This window comes from Triticum aestivum, chromosome 4B, assembly GCF_018294505.1.
Source record: "Triticum aestivum cultivar Chinese Spring chromosome 4B, IWGSC CS RefSeq v2.1, whole genome shotgun sequence".
Taxonomy (NCBI): domain Eukaryota; kingdom Viridiplantae; phylum Streptophyta; class Magnoliopsida; order Poales; family Poaceae; genus Triticum; species Triticum aestivum.
In genome coordinates, this window is record NC_057804.1 from 33,477,213 (window position 1) to 33,497,510 (window position 20,298).

The following is a 20,298-nucleotide window of genomic DNA, read 5'->3' on the forward strand; positions in this document are numbered from 1 at the left end:
AAGGGGGTCAAAGGTGGTGCTACAGCCCTGTCAGCACATTGTGCTTAGGACCATAGACATTGGTAGTTCCAACGCCTATAGCGCCAAAGACGAAACAGAGTGACAAAAACTACAGTTGCTCTAAAACGGCGGTCAGAATCAACAATGAGCGTTCCTCCGTATGTCACCTCCTATTTATGAGGCAATTGCATTCTTTTATATATGTCTCTCTCCCACTCCATCCATACCGAAATCATATATAAATTTATAAATAGTTCACATCATTATTTTATTTTATTTTTTCTATTTGTTTTAGTTACATGTTCCACCTCAGTATCCAACTATTTTTTATAACCATGCAACTCATCCACATCAATAATCATGTATGTTTAGCACATCGTCAACATGCCATCTCATCATAGCCAATCATCACACGTTATCTAATCATTAGCCTCATTTTTAACAAGTGTTCCCACTGCAACACGTTGGTTACGTTCCAGTTGTAACTGGAACTCATTTGAGTGAATCTAGCTAGTCCTCCCAAAATCGAGCGAACCTGGGTTAGGCATGGATCTACGCTCAATAAAAGATAGATTAAGGTGGAGTAAGATCAATAATGTTGTAACAAGTGCTAGCACTACAAAACAGTGTATTCTGAGGTTGCCATGCTGATAAATTTTCAGTGATGCAAGCATGTTACTTTGTGGTGGTCAAAAATGAGATGCCTGCACTATGAAGGTAAAAACATTGCAACGATCAGCACTAGGATTTGTGAGTTGGTGTCGTTAGGTATCCCAACCAAATTCCACCATATACCCTAGTTTATTGTGTGATAGTTTTCACCCTTGTATTCGCTACAGCACATCCGTGCACGTTCTGCCCATACAAGTTGATAAGCTTTTCTAATTCACTTTGAAACGGTAAGATGCCTTGTTTCTTTTAGTTTTGAGTGAGTTGGTCGACCTGCAGAAAATTAGTTCGCGCCAATGCCTTCAATTCTGCACTTCACATTCAGCTTTGCAAGTAAAATGGAATAAACGAGTGATGTTGTTATAATTCTTATACTCTAAAATGATCTAAATCTCTCTATTTAACCCACCCATAAAACGTGCAAGTATAGCTTCGCCTTCAACTAACATTAGAGATGACATGACAAAATAAACCCGAGCCACCAACACCACCAGAATTGTGTGCAGGTAATGAGGTGATTTGTGCGCACACAAACCAACAACCTTTTGGAGATTTGTTCCTACTGTACGTCCCAACATCAAAAGATACGATTAGCACAAAGCTTCTGAGCATTGCAGCGGAATAGATATCTAGAGTCCAATCGCAAACAATTCCTTTCTCAACCAGACAAATGCGTAAGCCCTTTACGACATGAGGGGCCACACTTCAGCGGGTCAAACAATAGACCAAATAGATACTTTGTTCCATGAGATGCCATTCCACAGGCCTTAACATTTACTCTCTTTTTTCTCAAGGTCAAGGAGCACAAAAAACAAACAACGGGACATTTTTATTTACAGTGAACACAACCTAAGTCAAACGGGAACATCTATGAGGCACAAAAAGGAGCCAAGGTGACATACTTACAGACTGATAATACATAACTGGAACCCGAAAATGCTCAGCAGCTATCTTTTCCTTCCTTTTGGTTAGACAAGATATATTTTCTCCATATTGCTGAACATTTCTGGAGTTGTGCAGACCTCAATCAGCTTAAAGTTGTGATCGAGCACATATGCACATCACACAGGCCACATGTACAGATTTGGAATGTTCAGCTTAGTTAGCGAGGTTTAAACATCATATACAGCCATGCGCTCCTCGATGGGGTTACGGCAGATTGGACATCTTTTGCACTTCTCAGCACATGACCTATACAGCAAAGAAAAATGGTAGCTTCTATTTAACAACAAACTGAAATGTGCAGTCGAAAAGATTGAGTAGGCAAGAGCAAGAGGCCGAAGCATACTTGCATAACGTTCTGTGCCGGCAGGGAAGTATGACCATGCATATTTCTCCCTCGTAGCAAATCCTACAAAGTACCTTCTCCTGAAACGAACAGAATTTGCTTGGCTTTGTCAACAGAGAATGAACGACATACCAGACAGACAACTTTGATTCCAATGAAAAGATGAGCCTGGACAAGTGAGACAAAGAGAAAGTACATTTTGAAGCCTTTCATATTCCTGCTGGGTAGACTTGGTGATTTCAGATTGCTCTCCCAACGCTGCCTGGAGTCTCCAAACCTGAAAGTGAACAAGTAGGAAAGTTGTTGCTTTTGTTGATAATCACAGGTAGTGAATAAAACTCTAATGTGGTGAAAACTAATGGAATGATTATAGAATCACAAAACAGTAAAAGGGATACCTCTTCTGCTAAATCCTTCTTGGGCATTTTCTTTACTACCTCAGGTGGGTAACCAGAGAATGTATTGTACCTGAAAACAAAGATACAGCAAAGTATTCAACTAGTTCAGAGACTTTGTAAACATTGACAGACAAATAGCAGCATACTAAGCAAATTAACGTAATTTATGAGTTCGTATGAATGAGCTGAAGTAATACCCGTTAGATTCAGTATAAAACAGCCGAGCTTGCTCTTCCTTGCTCCCTTCATCAATAGACCACCAACCAAGAAGCCTGAACAATATATATACGAAGCTACCATGTTAGAAGTCAGCATGAAGGCGCAATACTGTTACATTGCTCCATAGTGGATCGCCGAATATAAGCAACTTAATAGAACGTTGGTACCACAATTGGGCTGGAACGTGTAACAAATCCAGCTAAACCTCATATAAACCCATTTTGACAGGAACCTGACAAGCGGGGCCCACTTGTCAGAGCAGAAACTCCCATGCTTTATATTTAATCACACAAAAGCCCCAATTTGCTTAAAAAAAGCCACTCTCCCTGACCTCACGCGCCTTCCATCGCAACAAGCTCGAGCCGGAGCTCACCTCCGCCGGGAGCAGCAGTTGCGCCCCAGCGCCGCCCAGCTCCCCCTTCCTCCTGTTCCTTCTCCTCCTCACTCCCGGTCTCTCATCTCCCTGTCTCTCCCGGTGCAGGCCATTGACGAACGCCCGAGCTCCCTCACCGCCTATCTGGACACTGTCCGCCGGAATCCTTGCGCCGCCGGCCAGATACGGTGCCCCGCAGCCAGATCCGCCCATTCCCGCTGCCCGCGTTCTTTTCCTCCTCAGCTCCTGCGAGTCCCATCACCCTCGTCGCCTGGTCATGGTTCGGTCGCATGCTGCTGCCTCGACCGTCCCGAGCGCGCGTACGAGCGCCCTGGCTGCCTCGCCCGTCCCCAGCGCACGTGCAAGCGCCCCGTGCGCCACCAGCGCCTTCGCTGGCCGAGCTCGCCATTGCCATGACCTCCCGATGCACCTCCACCATTGCTTTTCATCGTCGGCGACCAAACCCCGGCACGCCGACGTGGCACACTTAATTAGGGACTAATTACTCTGTTAAACACACCCCTGAGTCTGACATGCAGCCCCACAAGTAAATTAGCTTAAGGTTATTCTTCTGGTTAGATTAGTGTTATTCCCAGGGCCCCACATGTCAAGTTTTGACTCGGCGGTGTCAACTTTGACCCAGCCCAGGCCCATTGGCATGATTAAATATAAAGCAAGGGGGTTTTCTGCAAAACACATGCCACATCAGCCCCTGATAAGTGGGCCCTGCTCATTAGTTTCCCTGTCAAAATGGGTTTATACGAGGTTTAGCTCAATTTGTTACGGTCTGCCCCAGACTTGGTACTGACATGCAAAAAACATAAAGTGGTACCAATTCGTTATCCTAGCCCCAATTGTGGTACCAACATGCAATTAACTCAATATAAACCCATAAGAAAATAAATTGACATAATAATAGCTCATGGTAACTATCAGTTTTACCTTGACCCGTGATGAAGAAAAGCGAAATAATCACGGACTTTTGATGATACTGTAAGGTAATTCGGACTAACTGGTCCATTGCGCAATAGCAGAACAACTTTCTCCACCAATCTTCCTATCGAGAAAAGGACACCAGCTCCTTGTAGAATAAATAGTGGGGAGAAAAGAGCAAATATTGGAATGTAGCGAGCGCTAGGTGGTGTACCCTGAAAAGCAGATAAAATTAAACTACTAATCATAAGAAGGAATTGCTAACAGCAATAAGGTCATGAAGATCATTACGGATCAAATCAGTTTTCTAGCTAATGAAGCTAATGAAGGGGTATTACTTTTTACTAAACGCCCTAGTTGAATTCCAAAGATCTGTTCAGATTCAGTAGAATAAGTTGCCAATGTTTTCCAGAATTCAAGTAATATGTTCTTTCGAAAGAAAGGAGACGTTTTTCCCTGGCAGTTTTTCATCTGCCCAGCATCTAATAGTAGATATGACCCGTTAATCTCAACCATATTTCCTACATAATATATGATTTGAATGGCATGTACCTCCAACCGCATACAAAGCAAAACTTGGAAAACCACCAGCGGTATTTTCATGAGATGACCTCCTATGTCTGGAAGGCCACAAATCCTCTCTTGTTCATGGTCTTCCAGTGATGGGAGGACAAGACCACTCTCCCAATCACGATATCTAATAGCTGATGATGATGAGCTAGCCTCCCCATGAGTAGGAGGCCTATGAATCATGGGATTAAACCATCTTGTACAAACAAGAAAAGCAAAACACTCTGCGATCCTGTATAAACAAGTTGATGGGTTAGATTATTAGACATACTAGCTGTTAAATAAGAATTTTATTGAGATCCATCTCACCCATAATTTATAAATAAATCCCACCATCCCAAAGCACCAACATCACCTGCCATATGTAATAAGCCAATATTACAACATCATATCGTGCATTAGGAGGCCCAACAAAAAATTATTAACTTAGGTAATGCTTTGGGAGATCAGATAGAATGTAACTCCTACAGTTCAGGAAGTATATAGGTAGTAGAAACTACCTACAGAGCACAAAACCTGCTCGGCAGTCTCAAAATAAGACCGTCTCACTTATACTCCCTCTGTAAAAGAAATATAAGAGTGTTTAGATCACTAGAGTAGTTATCTAAACGCTCTTATATTTCTTTACGGAGGGAGTAACTCCTAAGTCACACTTCTACTGCTCTAGTAAATAAATAAAAGAACCTTAGAACGCCTAGGTCTTCCATACTATGGAGCCCTAGCATTGTAGTAGTCATGTGCATAGAAACAAGATTCAACTGTAATCCAGAAGCACAAAACAATTGACGAACAGCATATGTTCTTTGTTAATTCTATGGTAAAGGCCTTGAGGAACTAAGGAGCTGCCTCAAAACACCCACTAGTTTATAACCATTGAAAAAAAATAAGATGCTTGGCAAGACAATAAGATACTCGTTCTTATATGACGTAACAATTGGAACGCGGGTCAGTAGACTTTACCAGATAACTTGAGAAGTGTGAAGGTTGTCGCAGCTATAAGAAACACCATAGAGATTGCGACCCAGAAATGCTGGTTACAAAATCAAAGGCATCTAATATAAGATAAATATTAATGGCTGTACTGTAGTTAAGATAAAAAAAGTGTATTTTTTTTTACAGTTTGTGTTGTCAAACTGTAAGAATGTTGACAGTGATATACAACAGCGTAACATATGCTATGTTGAATGTGAAAATGCAATTCAGACTTATCTTTTAAAATACTTCCACATGGCTGTATTTTATCAATTTGCACTCAAACATTCACCCAGTTTAAAAAACATGTCACTCTGGGATCACGCAAAAAAATGTCACTTCGGGACACATTCAGTCAAACTTCTGCAACTTTTCTACCAATATCCTTCAAGTAGTACTCCCTCCGTCCAGAATTACTTGACGCTCAAACGGATGTATCTAGCACTAAAATACGTCTAGATACATCCATTTGAGCGCAAAGCAATTCTGGACGGAAGAAGTAGTTAGATTTAAGACTGGATACTTGAATATCGTTGTGTTTTAATCAAGTCTTTTGTGGAAAATGCATTTTCTAACCTTCAATTATTACTCAAGTTCAACTTTCACCCATAAACTCCACGCTGTCTACAATACACACTTGAGCTATGAAAACGCCTAAAGCACGGCACTCCAGCAATCTAGGAGGGTTTTCCCCTGATGTGGGCAACCTATTTGGCAACTGATGCTGACGTGGCACATTGCAGCATCCTAAATAAAAAGAGTTGGTATTACTAGTAAGTTTTTAAATTATCTCTTGCCTCGAGTGTCATCCAATTTGACATGCATTGCTTACATAGCACATTGGCAGCAAGCCAGCAACAAACCAATTAAGTAAGCAAATAAAAATAGCTGGCCTCACACGTAGGTCTCTCTGCAACTCATTCTGTGGCCAACATTGTTGTCCTGAAATATCGTTGGTGAGCCACTTGTCATCGGTCCGATCGGCGTGCGCACAGATCCATGCACGGCAAAGCGGTATCATCAGTAGCCCAACCGAACGCACCACTGGCCAACACAAGTGAGGAACCCTTCCCCAAATCTGGGTGTAATCGCTAGCCCAGAGCAAGCCACCTCTGTCAAGGCACGGCAAGCTGGGTGAACTACATCGAGATGACAGCAACGACCCTTCCCCCTGCTCGAGCGGAAGCAAAATCCAAAATAAGGGTGTGCAGGCTCTGGTCTAGATCCAAGTTAGGGCTGGGCCTGCTCCTCCCTACTACCTCTGCTCAGGCTCACTCTCTTCTACCATGTCCAGGTAATAGAAGGAAGAGAGGGCTGCAGATGATAACTGACATGTGGCCCCTCTATCATCAATTTAGCTAACTGTTTCGTAGACTGTTCAGCAGTTCAATGATTAAAGTGATAGTTGAACCTTTGGAGCTTGATATCTCTCAGTTGGGTTTTCGAAATATTTTAGAATGGAAATTAGTGGTTAAAGTTTAGGACACTGCCAGTGTCCAAAATAATATGATCCTGCCAACTAAAGAAATTATGATTACCAGATAAATAAAGTGGGCAAATTTGTATTCTGGAAGCTATCAATGTGTGAACCGACAACTGAAGAAGAGGGTGTTAGTATAAAAAAAAGGGCAGCCCGATGCACGTAGCTCCCGCTTGTGCAGGGTCCGGGGAAGGGTCCGACCACTTTGGGTCTATAGTACGCAGCCTTTGCCTACATTTCTGCAATAGGCTGTTTCCAGGACTCGAACCCGTGACCTCATGGTCAAAGGCAACAGCTTTACCGCTGGGCCAAGGATCCAAGAGGGTGTTAGTACGTTCATATAATTTGACAAATTGTGCACTACAACTAGAGCATCAATATCAAAGAGAATGAAATGATCCAACCATACATTTGGTGAATTAGTCCTGAGGTTTAACAATTAACCGATATATTTCTGCAATGCATTATTTCATGGTGAGTTGATGCAAGACATATCAACAGCTGGGCCAAGTTTGTGTTTTGTGCTACATAGAATTATTCAAATCTCTGTACAATCTGAAAGGGGCTGTATAATGTATTCAATCTAGTAATTACTTTGTATCACATCATTATATTTTTATTTACAATCTGTTACGAACAGAAATAGAAAGTTACCAACGAAACAAAAAGTTAGCTGTCTGTTGCATGACTTTCAGTTCTATAAGTGAGTGGCATCCGTATCAAAATACTCCCTCCGTCCCAAAATAAGTGTCGTTGATTCAGTACAAAGTTGAAAGTTGTACTAAATCAACGACACTTATTTTGAGACAGAGGGAGTATTTCTTTAGCATTATTTTTCCTTGTGAACAGAAGGAGATGTTGTAAATATATGTTTACTTCAGGGAAGAAAATTTTGAACTGTGATTAATTTCAAGAAGGTTCCACTTTCGGATCCACTAGTACGAGAAAACTTACAGGAAGCGTCTCCCAAATAGCTTCGTCGCTCATGCTTTCTTCATCCCCTGGCATTAAAGCTTTACACATTCTGAACAACAGAAAACACATAAAAGGAAACATATACAAGTTAAGACCCATAGTTACTACAATCATAATTATTGTCACATAATAACAAACTATGTTACTGTTGATAGTATACAATTCCATCCAGGGTGGTCTTTTAAAAAAATAAGGTCCAAAGTTACATAACTGAAGCAGCTAAGAAGGGATTGAAATAACAACAGTTTGAAGAATTGGATGCCAATTTGCATAATGATGATTACAACTACGACTCATAACTTCAGGGTGAATACCATCATCTTATTAGTGTGTATAAATGGAATAAAAATATAATTAAATAGAGCTAGATATTATAATACATTTATATTGGAATAGAGCTGTACTTTATACAACTCTAAATGCTTATTTTTACACACCAGTATCAACCAGATGTATCCGACTAATCTGCACCATTGCAATCTATTACCCACCAAAAGTAAACAATATAGGTCTCCATTTTCTTTAAATAGTGTGGAAATTTCAGGTCTCCTGGAGCAAACATGGAAGCTATCTAATCTAACAGAACTCTAAACTCAGAATCAGTGTCGTTGCCATTTTCAATGCTTAAAACTAAAATTGTATTGATACTTTTTCCAACACACCAATTTGGGAACGGAGACAACCATTTTACTCAGAAACATTGTTCTGGATGAAAACTAGCGCACAAAAGGCATACATTGAGAATGCAGAGGCAAGAAAAGTGAACAGACAATTGGAATTCCTTCATGTTGTTCTATATTAGTGGTACCATCAAGGTTTGACCAATTACTATACAGTTGTTAGCTAAAGCAGCAATCAGCACTGAAGTTTTTTTCCGGGTAAAACACTGAAGTTGAATGCGGATTCCACACCTGGGTGCATCTGCATCATTTCGAAACTGCAATTTTTACATTTCAAAAATCTGTGGAGAAAAACATAGATGTACAACATGCTATGACATGTACACTTGCAAAAACATTATGAAAAAGTATGATCATTTGTAAATTGTACCACAAATGTGTACATCTATAGCTGCTAGGTTTGAAATCTTCTGGTCTTATTAGGACAGTAGACATGTAGTTATATTTTTGCACGAAATTTTGCAAATGCACCTGTGGTACAAGTTTGATCTTTTGTTCAGTATGGGCAGAGTTTTTTTTTTTTGATAGAACGCAACTGCACCCATGTGTATGAAGCAAATTCCCTACTTAAGCTGCCTAGTTGAATGGCTCTTGTGTGAGTGGGGGTTGTGTGAAAATGGATCTAACTGACTTCTGATGGGTGCACACCACATTAGAAATGTGGACAGATTATTCATCTAGAATTCCAGATATAATCTGAGCAAGGTAGAAGTTACAAGAATAATGAGCAGGAAGCACTAACATATATCATTATCATGACAGCTTTCACCTGTGCTGGTTACCTAGCCAGAAGAAGAATCTACAATCTAACAGGATAAACTATAATAATTTTAGCCAAACTTATTACAGATAATGGAAGCAAGGAAACAGGCAAATCCACTTAAATTCATGCACAACATTGCATCTGCATATATGTAAAAATGGAAAGTAGAGTACTACTATGTAGGCATCAAAAAAGGAGAAGATATCTTACCTAAAATTGTCAACAAGGATAATCACTTCAAAAGTCAGCAGAGGAAGGAACACGATCTTCATATCAACAGCTGGATGATTCTTAACTGTGGAAAAAACAAAGGAAAGGCAAGGTGGGGGTCAGAGAATAGAGTAGGGATAACAATAACACCAAACCATAAGATATGATTTGACAAAGCTCCATTCATCTAGCAACTTCAGCATGTACCTCTTAAACTTTCAAGATATATGCAAAGAAGCAGCTCGAAGGCGATTAGCAATGGTGCTGCAACAACAGAATGACAAGGAGCCCACTACACATAGGGAACGGACTTATCAGATACAATGCACGGCAAACAAACTACACTTGCATTCGCATATGCAACAACAAAAACTACCCAAATCAGTAGTAAATCTTACATGACGCCCATGAGGCAATGAAGGGGCTGGCATTGAAAACCTTCCACGGGCGGCCACTCCATGAAATAGCCACAGCGGGATGAATATAATCCTAGGTAATCGAAATAAGAAGGTGATTAACAATTGATGTTAGCTTTGTCACCGCACACACACGAACCAGCCATGTACAGTACAGTTGGGTTGCCTTGATTGGCGATGTACAGTACAGTTGGGTTGCCTTAATTATATTCTATTTATTGATACAAGAGCTCCAAAGTTCCTAGAAACACACAGCCATTGTGAATCAATTAACAAGATCTCAAAGTTCCGAAATGCAGCAGGAAAGCTACAATCAGAAGCCACTAACACTGGGTAGCATGAGCTAAATTCCAATCCGAAACACGGGCGGGCACAAACTAAAACTAAATTGGCCCCCGTCTCATTGAGAGGCCACTAACTCATTGATAACCAGAGTGATTCGCTGATTCGCCCCAGAACAGATCAGTTCGCCGCCCGAATCGAGCGGGCGCAGCAAGTCGGCCCGCGGAGCGGAACGCGGGAATCCGCATCGCTGGGCCCTCTGGACTGAATCTGCATCCGGCGGGAACAGAGCAGCAGCTCGCGCCCCGCAACTAACCAACCAGGGCCGGCACCAGCCGGCCGAACCAGATCGACGCGGCGGGGAGCTAGCTAGGGTTTACGGGGCGTACGTACCACCAGGAGGAGTCGGTGCGGCCGTCGACCCTGAGCGCGAGGAGGAGCGTGAAGCAGAAGAGCGCGGCGTGCGCCGCCGCCGCCTGCGCCGTCTTCCCCACCCCCGCCCACGTCTGCGCCCGCCGCCGCTGCATCTCCCTCTCCCCCTCCCTAGGCCGCCACTCCTCTCCTCCCTCTCCCTCTCAGCTCCGCCCGTGCACGAGGTTCGTCTGTCAGGGTGGGCTGGGAGTAATGGGGGATAAAGGGCACGAGAACGAGGAGGAGGGGAGGGTTTCTCTCCCTCTTTACTCGCTGGCGCTGGACTATGATTGCCGGGTGAGTTAACAAACAGGGCGGTACGGTCCGATCCTCCGATCCTCCCCCCTTTGTCTCCACCTCCGCTGTTATCTCAGCAAGTTTCCCGGTGGTATATCGGGGAGGGAGGACGGATTGGGTTGGGCCGGGTCGGATAGGGAGGAGGGAGTGCGTGCCCGCCCGTCACTTGCGCTCCCTCCGGGAAGCCGACGAGCTGGATATTTTTTGCCGCGCCTTGTTGTCTTCCGCCGTAGATTCCTGCGCTTTGTTTGCTTATTATATTATTATAGAAAAAAATTATTCGCTCGTTGGTGGCTCCGCCCGCGGCCCGACCGAACGCCCCGTCCCGCCCGCGTCGCGTGCACGGCACGCCCGCTCCGTCCGCCGTCACGCACGGCACAGCACGCGTGACGCGCGGCGCCGGCGCCCGGCGCAACGCTGTGGTGCCACTACTAGTCACAGAGCGGCGCGGACCGGACGGGCGACGGCGGGGTGGTTGAACGGGCAGGCGGTGGCGTGTGCTCGGCGCGTTCTGGCTTGTGGGCGCCGGGCGGATGGCATGGGGACGTGCCGGGGTTTCTACTGGCCAGCGGCCAATCATGCGTCCGGCTCACCGTGGTGCAGTCGGCTGTCGTCTCCAGATGGATTGATGATAACCAACCAACCGGGAAAGGCGCGTCGCGGATTAGGAAATTTAGTCCATGAATGAAATGAAAAATGCTTCGATCGTGACGCCCGTCGTTGCGTGGCTCCGCGCCCAACCCATCCCGCCCCGGAGTTCCTGTGCCTTGTCTCATCAGCAGTTCACGCACAGATACACAGTGAACGATATTAGGGCATCTCCAGCCGCGCCCCCAACAGGCCCTCCCCGGCGATTTTGCTGCGCCGGCGTCAAAAAAAGCCCCAGTCACGCTTTCAAAAGCCTGTTTTTCGCTGGCTCGGACCAAAACTGGTGCCGGCGGATCCAGGCCGAACCCGGCGCCCTGAAGGTCGCTTGGGGAACCGACACAAGCGAAAAAGGCGCGTGGACCCGCCCTGGAAGCAACCCGAGGGCCTTTTTCCCGCCGTTTCTTGACGCTTTTCCCTCGCATCTCTCCTGCTCGCTCGTCTTCCTCCCGCCATTCTCTCCCTTTCTCCCGCCAAACCCCCTCCCGCTCGCCGCGAAGAAGCACGCCATGCCGCCGAAGAAGTACGCCATGCCGCGCGCGGCGGCAACCGCGACTGGCGCCGTGTCCCAGCCGAAGCAGAGGAAGCAGAGGGCGCCGCCATCGAAGCCACCGGGCCTGTCGAACGCCGAGTGGAGGGTGGAAGTTCAGCGGCGCGAAACAGTCACCGCCGACAGGCGGAACAGGGCCATAGCCAAGAAGGCCCGCGACAACGCGGCGCGCGCGGCGGCGTCTTCCTCATCGGTCGACCAGGCGGGGATGAATCCACCCGTCGTCAGCCACGCCCAGTACGCGCCCTGGGGACAGCAAGGCGCCGGATCTCCATGGGGTTCATCGTCGCCCGGCTACGCCGACGGCGACGCGCACGGTGGGTTCAACCCAAACGTGACTTTCCCTCATGGTCATCCCGCTACGCGCACGCCCTCGCCCGCCTTCGTCGGCGTGCAGTACCCTCCATACAACTACTCGCCGCCCGCCGCCTACGTGTCCACACCGACGCCCCATCTCTACCGCAGACCGCACCGACACCGACGAGCCCGCGCACGCCGACTCCGCCAACGCCTGGAGCCGACCCCGCCGAGTGAATCGTTGCGCACGGCGGCGCTCTGTTTTTTGTAACGCCAGACTACGTCCGATCGCCGGATTTGCGGCGTCTTTTGAGAGCGGGAACGACCAAGTTTGAATTTCCCGCATCCTGAGGCCGGCGCGTGGGGGCGTGACTGGGAGCTAGGTCGCCCCCAGGGGCCGAACTAGCGCCGGCACGGCCCCAGACCGCTCTATTTAGGCGCCCTGGGGGGCCGAACGGCTGAAGATGCCCTTAGTATTAGTATTTTCAACGTCTGATACGCTTTGGATTACACAAACACGGGTCCATTCGCAGCACTTTTGGTGGCTGGGTGCGTGCTGGACATCCTAGGACGTTGAGTGCTCAAGGGTTGTAAGATGCCCGTGGAGCCCTTCGGGCGTGTCCATCAAGTGCATGCATCTTTTTATTTTTATACTTATAGTTTTGCAAGAACGATATTCAATCGCAGATGTTTTATAGGAGTAGCGTCGGAATCTAAACCTCGAAATTGTGGGGATAGTGATAGCAAGCCTACATCATTAGCTTATCTGCAAGATCTTTCATAGGTTACTTAAGGATTTGTCGCACTGTCTTTTAATAATACTAATAACTATAGATAATTACCTGTGTATCTCTGTATTGCAATGCAGGCATAGATATTAGAAAAACCCTTCTGTTCAACTTGCGGATCCCCGCTCCAAGCAACGGCCGTGTCGCGCGCACCTGCCACATGTCCCGTGGGCCCAGGCATATCGCCCTATCCTATTCTCACCAATCACGATCTCTTTTCTGTCTACCCATCGTCATCAACATCGAAGTAAATCAGACCAATGCGTCGAATCCTCTCTTGTCCCTCGTCCTCTCACACACCGTTCCTCTGCCGAGCTTTGGAGGCGGCCGACCGCAGTTGCAAGGTCGGGGCAGTGTTGCAACCCGCCCTGCGCACTACTAAAGGGGAGAGAGGGCCAGCGACGATTACTCGGGTGCTTCAGCGAGTTGGTTGTGGTTCTGCAACAGAAGACGCCGGTGTCGCGAGCTTGTTGGTGGTTTTCCGAAACATCGTCAGTGTTGCTAAGGCATGCGCATGCGAGCTCGCCATATTGCAATGTTGGTGATGTTTCTGAAACAACACCAATGATGCGAAGGTGTGGGTCCTGCGAGCTCATTGGATTGCAACGTCGCCAACGTTTCTAAATCATCTTCGATGTTGTGAGGACGAGGGTATGCTAGCTCGCCAATTTACAGCTTCACTAGTATTTCTAAAACATGGTCAATGTTGCAATGTTTTTTTTTTTGCGAAGGGAGGATGGGCGAGGTGAATTGCAACTTCGTTGTATTTTTGAAACATGGCCAATGTTATGATGCTATGTTTGCAAAGAGAGGATGCGCGAGAAAAGTCGGAGAAGGCCAAGGATAGCGTGTAGCACGCTTCTATATATTTTGGGTCTATCTATAGCTCAGTGACCGAGATTTAATTAAGTCACCATCGGTTGATGGCAGCCAGCTGTCTTAGTCTCATATGATTTTTCTATGTCTCGTTTTTATGTTTGTTTATACCTGGGCTGGGCTGGGTAACTGGCTGAGCTAGGATGGACTTTGATGAGGCTTGACTTGCAGTGACTACAACAAATAAAAGAACGTTGATCCCTATACCTTTTGCAATATACGGTGAACATTTTTCCAATATACATAAATATTTTTTCAATGTAAAATGAACTTTTTTTAGTATACGGTGACCATATTACGTATACAGACAAAACTTTTTTATGATATGATGAAAAAATATTGTATACATCAAACATTTGTTTAATACACATGGAAAAAGTTTTTTAATACACGATGAACTTTTAAATATACACTAACTTTTTTATATGATGAACATTTTATTTGTACACATTAATATTTTTAATATACGATGAATTTTTTATTGTATATAGCACATATTGTTTTAATACACATTGAACAGCTTTTAAATACACGGAGAACATTTTTAAATATACACTGAACTTTTTTGAACATGCAGCTTTTTTGAAAATAATATGACTAAAAGCTGAACAGAAAAAAAAACTCGTGGCAAGAATAGGCCGGCCCATTCACGCCTGCCTACGGCGCAGGATCGGTCCTGCTTCACTGGAAGTGTTAGCATGTCGAGAGGCTCTCTCACTTGCTTTGGACCTCTCTTTAACACATACTAGATCATCGATGGCGCGCGTTGCTGCGCCCGTCTATTTTGATGGTTGGATTATATGATAGCTCATAAAGATAGACATAAAACAAGGATGTTAAGATGGCTTTATGTTTGCAAGATTCCCATTTTATCGTACTACAGAGTATAATACTATGAGAAGCCTGCCTAATTTGATTATGCCCATCTTGAGTAAATAACAAAGAAATTAATTGAAAATATAAATGGTTGCATCATAAAATAGATTCAAATGGTTCAGTTTACTTACAATTAACATTGTCACCGAGTGAAAAATCAAATTATATAAACGAGAACAGAACCTAAATAAATCAAACTATCCAAAAAGAACAGAACAATGGCTTCACTGAAATTCCAAACACACTGTTCGTACTTTGTTCTTCCATGCTAGAGTCGATAAATACAACATTCAGAAAAATAAAATATATTTATCTATCAGCTGGTCAATTTTTTTCTATTGGAGTATTGTTCGTTTTGATAAGAAAGAGGACCTTTTAGGGTTATCAGATGACCAATCCTGCCATATCAAAGCAAAGAACTGAAGTGGCCGCAAAATAAAGATGCAATCCCAACTCCCAGGGAATCTTAATCTTTGTATTATTAATCAGTAGGTGTAGCTAGTCCCTTTACATGGCACCGTTATTGGTAAGGGGAAACAATGCTTATGATGCTGTCAGCTGCTGGATGTTAGGTGTTTCTTTCTGCAAAATCCGAAAATTACACTGGAAAATCATGTCATCGAAGTGTCATAATACTCATAAATAAGATAAGTACAAAGGGTTCTTGTATGAAATTGGTCAACCTAAAGACTGGGAGATAATCGCTGGTAGGATGCTTTCTCTTCACTTAAACATGTATTTGTGGTAAACTCCTGAACATTCACTATAACATTGTAGTAAACAGGACAAGAGAGATTGACCTGCCTCACTCCTTGCTCAATAACTTCTATAATTCATTTTCTATGTCTTCACTGTAATAGTATCAGCCTACAAGGTAATACTTATAACATCGGGAGATATAGTTGGTAAAGCATATAAAAAATATAGAAGAGGGTAAACATGACAAAGTTCATGCAGGACAGTACTTAATTTGATGCCAAATAATCATTCCTTCGGATCTTTCTTTTTAAACAATACATTCAACAGAAACTTGGCAAGTCACATTACATGAGCTTTGACTAACAGGGATAAAATAAAACAGTAACCACTTTGCCAGTTTAAGTTTAACTTTTAAAAGTGAATAAACAAAGCACGATGTTGTCACGGCTCCACGGTAAATTAGTAGTACTGATTTGTGTTTCCAAATTCCTAGTTCCTACCAGTACAAAGATTACATAAGCACTGGGAAGTGGCTTGATCGATTATAGAACATCAGCCACGAATTCTGGCTAATATGCGATGAAGCATAATTCAGCAAATGGCAGGGAGGACCAATGGTAGTGGTAACTCTGGAGCCTCCTTGCAGCCCGTATGGGCCGTATCAGGTCGCCGTGGAGGAAAGAAAGGAAACCAGCAGTACATAGCTTGAATTCAACCTTGTATCGAACATCCAAGCATTAGAATCTATAAATTAGACAAAGAACAAATCTGTACATGGGATAACATTGGACCGGAGTACAAAGTATGTAGTATAATATTGGTGCATGGTCAAATAATTGCTCAGGGGAGCAGCAAGAGGTACTGTATAGATTGGAAACATAGAAACCAGTGGATCACCTTCCAAATGGTTAATTCCTAAACTTTCTAATCCAACAGAACACCTGCATTTTTTGTGAGCACAAAGAACAGTATCAGTAAACAAAACAAATTCTAAAAGTGAAGGTTGGGGGAAGAGGAGGTGCATCAAACAGAGACAATTGGAACGAACTGAAGACCTGAACATCACCCATCGCTGCTGGAGATTGGTTTGCAAGAGTGAGGAGAGTGGGAAAGGAGCAGCGGCCAGTCTGGGTTGTCCATTAGCCATTGGATCAACTGGAAGAACCAAAGATACCAAGCAGTACGTCGCTAGAATTCCAACCTGGAGAGAAGCTGTAATCATTTGAAACTATGAATTAGACGGAGGACATGTCAGTACATATTTAGATAGACAATAACTGAGAATTGGAACAAGCACATCACCTTAAACCAAACAGAGCTGGAACCTAAGCAACACCCATCACCTTGCTTTTGGACTGTGGTTTGCGAAAATGAGCAGAGTAGGAAAGGACCAGCTGCAAGTTTGGGATTTTATAGGCTGGGGTGAATATACAGAGATACGATTAACCTCTCAATTACAGGATTAACCTCGCAATCAATCAATTGGCATGAATAGCGATGAAACTGACCTTCCCGGAGCATCGATTGGCATTAATGGCCCGATTAATCATCGTTCGCGATTGAATCTCATGCCTGTTGGCCGCCGCACCCCAACCGGCTCCGCCGCTGGCGCCCGTGCCCCATCCGGCCGCGCCGCTAAGGTCCGTTACCCATCCGGTCGCGCCGCTAGGGTTCGTGCCCCATCCGGTCGCGCCGCTCGCGTCGGCGCGCTAGCCGCCAATGCACTCCGAGGCCAATGTCAGGCGGCGCACTTGGAACAGAGCAGGTTGCGAACCTGGTTTAGGGCTCGTGCGTGGCGTTTCACCTGTGCGCGCTGTGTTGGGCGGTAGAGAAGGCTAGGCCCAATAGGCCAGTGGGCCCAATTGAACGTGAGATAGCGAAAAAAGCAACCGGAGCAGCGGCCCAAAAAGCCCAGCGCGGCCTGACGCGCGAGTTAGCGCGTGCGTACGAGATTTAGGTGCCACTAACAGCGATCCGACGGCCGAAAACGACTAAAAGTGGCGATCTAACGGCTAGAAGCGCTAATGGTCTGAGAGGGCTGGGAGTGTTGGGGAACGTTGCAGAAAATTAAAATTTTTCCTACGGTTTCACCAAGATCCATCTATGAGTTCATCTAAGCAACGAGTCATGGGAGAGAGATTGCATCTACATACCACTTTGTAGATCACGCGGAAGCGTTCAAAAGAACGTGTTAAAGTAGTCGTTCTCGTCGTGATCCTATCACCGGAGATCCTAGCGCCGAACGGACGGCACCTCCGCGTTCAACACACGTACGGTCAGCGTAACGTCTCCTCCGTCTTGATCCAGCAAGGGGGGAGGAGAGGTTGATGATGATGGCTCCAGCAGCAGCACAACGGCGTGGTGGTGGTGCAACAACAACACTCCGACAGGGCTTCGCCAAGCACGTGGCGGAGGAGGAAGAGGTGTAGCAGGGGGAGGGGGCGCCAGGACTTCAGGGTGCGGCTGCCCCCTTCCCCCCTCCCTTTATATAGGCCCCCAGGGGGGGCGCCGGCCCTGGGAGATCTAATCTCCCAAGGGGGCGGCGGCCAAGGGGGTGGAGTACCCCCCAAGCCAAGTGGGGCGCCCCCCCACCCTAGGGTTTCAACCCTAGGCGCAGGGGGTGGGCCTAGGGGGCGCACCAGCCCACTAAGGGCTGGTTCCCCTCCCCACTTCGGCCCTTGGGGCCCTCCGGGATGGGTGGCCCCATCCGGTGGACCCCCGGGACCCTTCCGGTGGTCCCGGTACAATACCGGGTGACCCCGAAACTTTTCCGATGGCCGAAATACCACTTCCTATATAGTTTTCTTTACCTCCGGACCATTCCGGAACTCCTCGTGACGTCCGGGATCTCATCCGGGACTCCGAACAACATTCAGTATGCTGCATACTTATATTCATACAACCCTAGCGTCACCGAACCTTAAGTGTGTAGACCCTATGGGTTCGGGAGACACGTAGACATGACCGAGACGGCTCTCGGACAATAACCAACAGCGGGATCTGGATACCCATGTTGGTTCCCACATGCTCCTCGATGATCTCATCGGATGAACCACGATGTCGAGGATTCGAACAACCCCGTATACAATTCCCTTTGTCAATTGGTATGTTACTTGCCCGAGACTCGATCGTCGGTATCCCAATACCTCGTTCAGTCCCGTTACCGGCAAGTCACTTTACTCGTACCGTAATGCATGATCCCGTGACCAAACACTTGGTCACTTTGAGCTCATTATGATGATGCATTACCGAGTGGGCCCAGAGATACCTCTCCATCATACGGAGTGACAAATCCCAGTCTCGATCCGTGTCAACCCAACAGACACTTTCGGAGATACCTGTAGTGTACCTTTATAGTCACCCAGTTACGTTGTGACGTTTGGTACACCCAAAGCACTCTTACGGTATCCGGGAGTTACACGTTCTCATGGTCTAAGGAAGAGATACTTGACATTGAAAAAGCTCTAGCAAAACGAACTACACGATCTTGTGCTATGCTTAGGATTGGGTCTTGTCCATCACATCATTCTCCTAATGATGTGATCCCGTTGTCAATGACATCTAATGTCCATAGTCAGGAAACCATGACTATCTGTTGACCAACGAGCTAGTCAACTAGAGGCTCACTAGGGACATGTTATGGTCTATGTATTCACACGTGTATTACGATTTCCGGATAATATAGTTATAGCGTGAATAAAAGACAATTATCATGAATAAGGAAATATAATAATAACCCTTTTATTATTGCCTCTATGGCATATTTCCAACAGGGAGGGTGCTCAGTTTTAATATATCTAAATGATAATAGCTTCGGATTGCCATGCAGTGGTTATGAACAGCAACAATGGCACAGGAGGTGTTTACGCCAAAATTGTCATAGAGATTATATCAACTTCTGCACAGTTCGTGGCATGTTCTTTCATCTTTGAGGGACATGATACAAATATCGAGGCACATAGCCTTGCTAAGCATGCTTTATGCCTTTCTTTTGGACGGCGTGTGTGGGTCCTAGATACTCCAGACCTAAAGTGTATTCCCAATGTTTTTGGCATTTGACCATTAATAAAGTGTGCTTAGACTAAAAAAAAGACAAAGGTCTCCCTGTATGGTGTTTATATTGTCTCAAAAAAAATTGCGCTTATAATGGCATACATAGAATTCTCAAAAGGAAATGTTAATGGTGAATGGTGTTTATAACGGTCTCGCCCATGTATATCTCCAGTTTAAAGAACACGCGTCAGCAAGCTTCAAGGTCCCCTTTTTTCTTTTTTTTTCTTTAACGTCTATTTCTGGTTCTTAATCGATTTTCTTTGGTTCATTTTTTCATATCTTTTTAAAAATATTCATATTCAGGACTTTTGTCAACTTCGTGAATATTTTTAAAATTTGTGGACTTTTCAAATTCATGAATATTTCAAAATCCAAGATTTTTTCTTCAATTCACACCAAAAAAATCAAATTTGTATTTTTTTCCCAATTCAAGATATTTCTGCAAACTTATCAACTTTATTATAAACTGCGAATATCTTTAAAATCCATGAACTTTTTTCCAAATTTGCCAACCTTTTCCTAAATTCATGACTTTTTATAATCCAATAACTTTTTTCAAATACTTGGACTTTTCCATA

General features: G+C 44.8%; 1 protein-coding gene and 1 long non-coding RNA gene across 2 annotated transcripts; both read right to left on the reverse strand.

Moving 5' to 3' along the window:
• Positions 1–1,476: 1,476 nt before the first annotated feature.
• Positions 1,477–10,999, reverse strand: LOC123090821 (uncharacterized). Its single transcript, XM_044512166.1, has 14 exons — positions 10,622–10,999; positions 9,929–10,019; positions 9,738–9,822; positions 9,531–9,615; positions 7,857–7,926; positions 5,411–5,480; positions 4,760–4,805; positions 4,433–4,682; positions 3,890–4,095; positions 2,553–2,627; positions 2,356–2,425; positions 2,154–2,234; positions 1,958–2,037; positions 1,477–1,860 (listed from the first exon to the last, which is right to left on the reverse strand). Exons 1-14 carry the CDS (start codon positions 10,753–10,755, stop codon positions 1,782–1,784), a joined length of 1,422 nt encoding a protein of 473 aa, XP_044368101.1. The 5' UTR covers positions 10,756–10,999; the 3' UTR covers positions 1,477–1,781.
• A 4,341-nt stretch (positions 11,000–15,340) lies between these two features.
• LOC123090822 (uncharacterized) lies at positions 15,341–17,418 on the reverse strand. The gene is made up of 5 exons (XR_006442624.1): positions 17,176–17,418; positions 16,970–17,061; positions 16,723–16,879; positions 16,565–16,608; positions 15,341–16,411 (listed from the first exon to the last, which is right to left on the reverse strand). It is a non-coding gene; the product is annotated as an uncharacterized lncRNA (long non-coding RNA).
• Between the last annotated feature and the right edge of the window lie 2,880 nt (positions 17,419–20,298).

Excerpts from the sequence above, each read along its gene's own strand:
- LOC123090821 (XM_044512166.1), bottom strand. The coding sequence starts at position 10,755 with ATGCAGCGGCGGCGGGCGCAGACGTGGGCGGGGGTGGGGAAGACGGCG. Across the intron at positions 9,616-9,737 it reads ATATCTTGAAAGTTTAAGAG|TTAAGAATCATCCAGCTGTT; the intron begins GTACATGCTGAA and ends TTTTTTCCACAG. Across the intron at positions 2,426-2,552 it reads TTTTATACTGAATCTAACGG|GTACAATACATTCTCTGGTT; the intron begins GTATTACTTCAG and ends CTTTGTTTTCAG.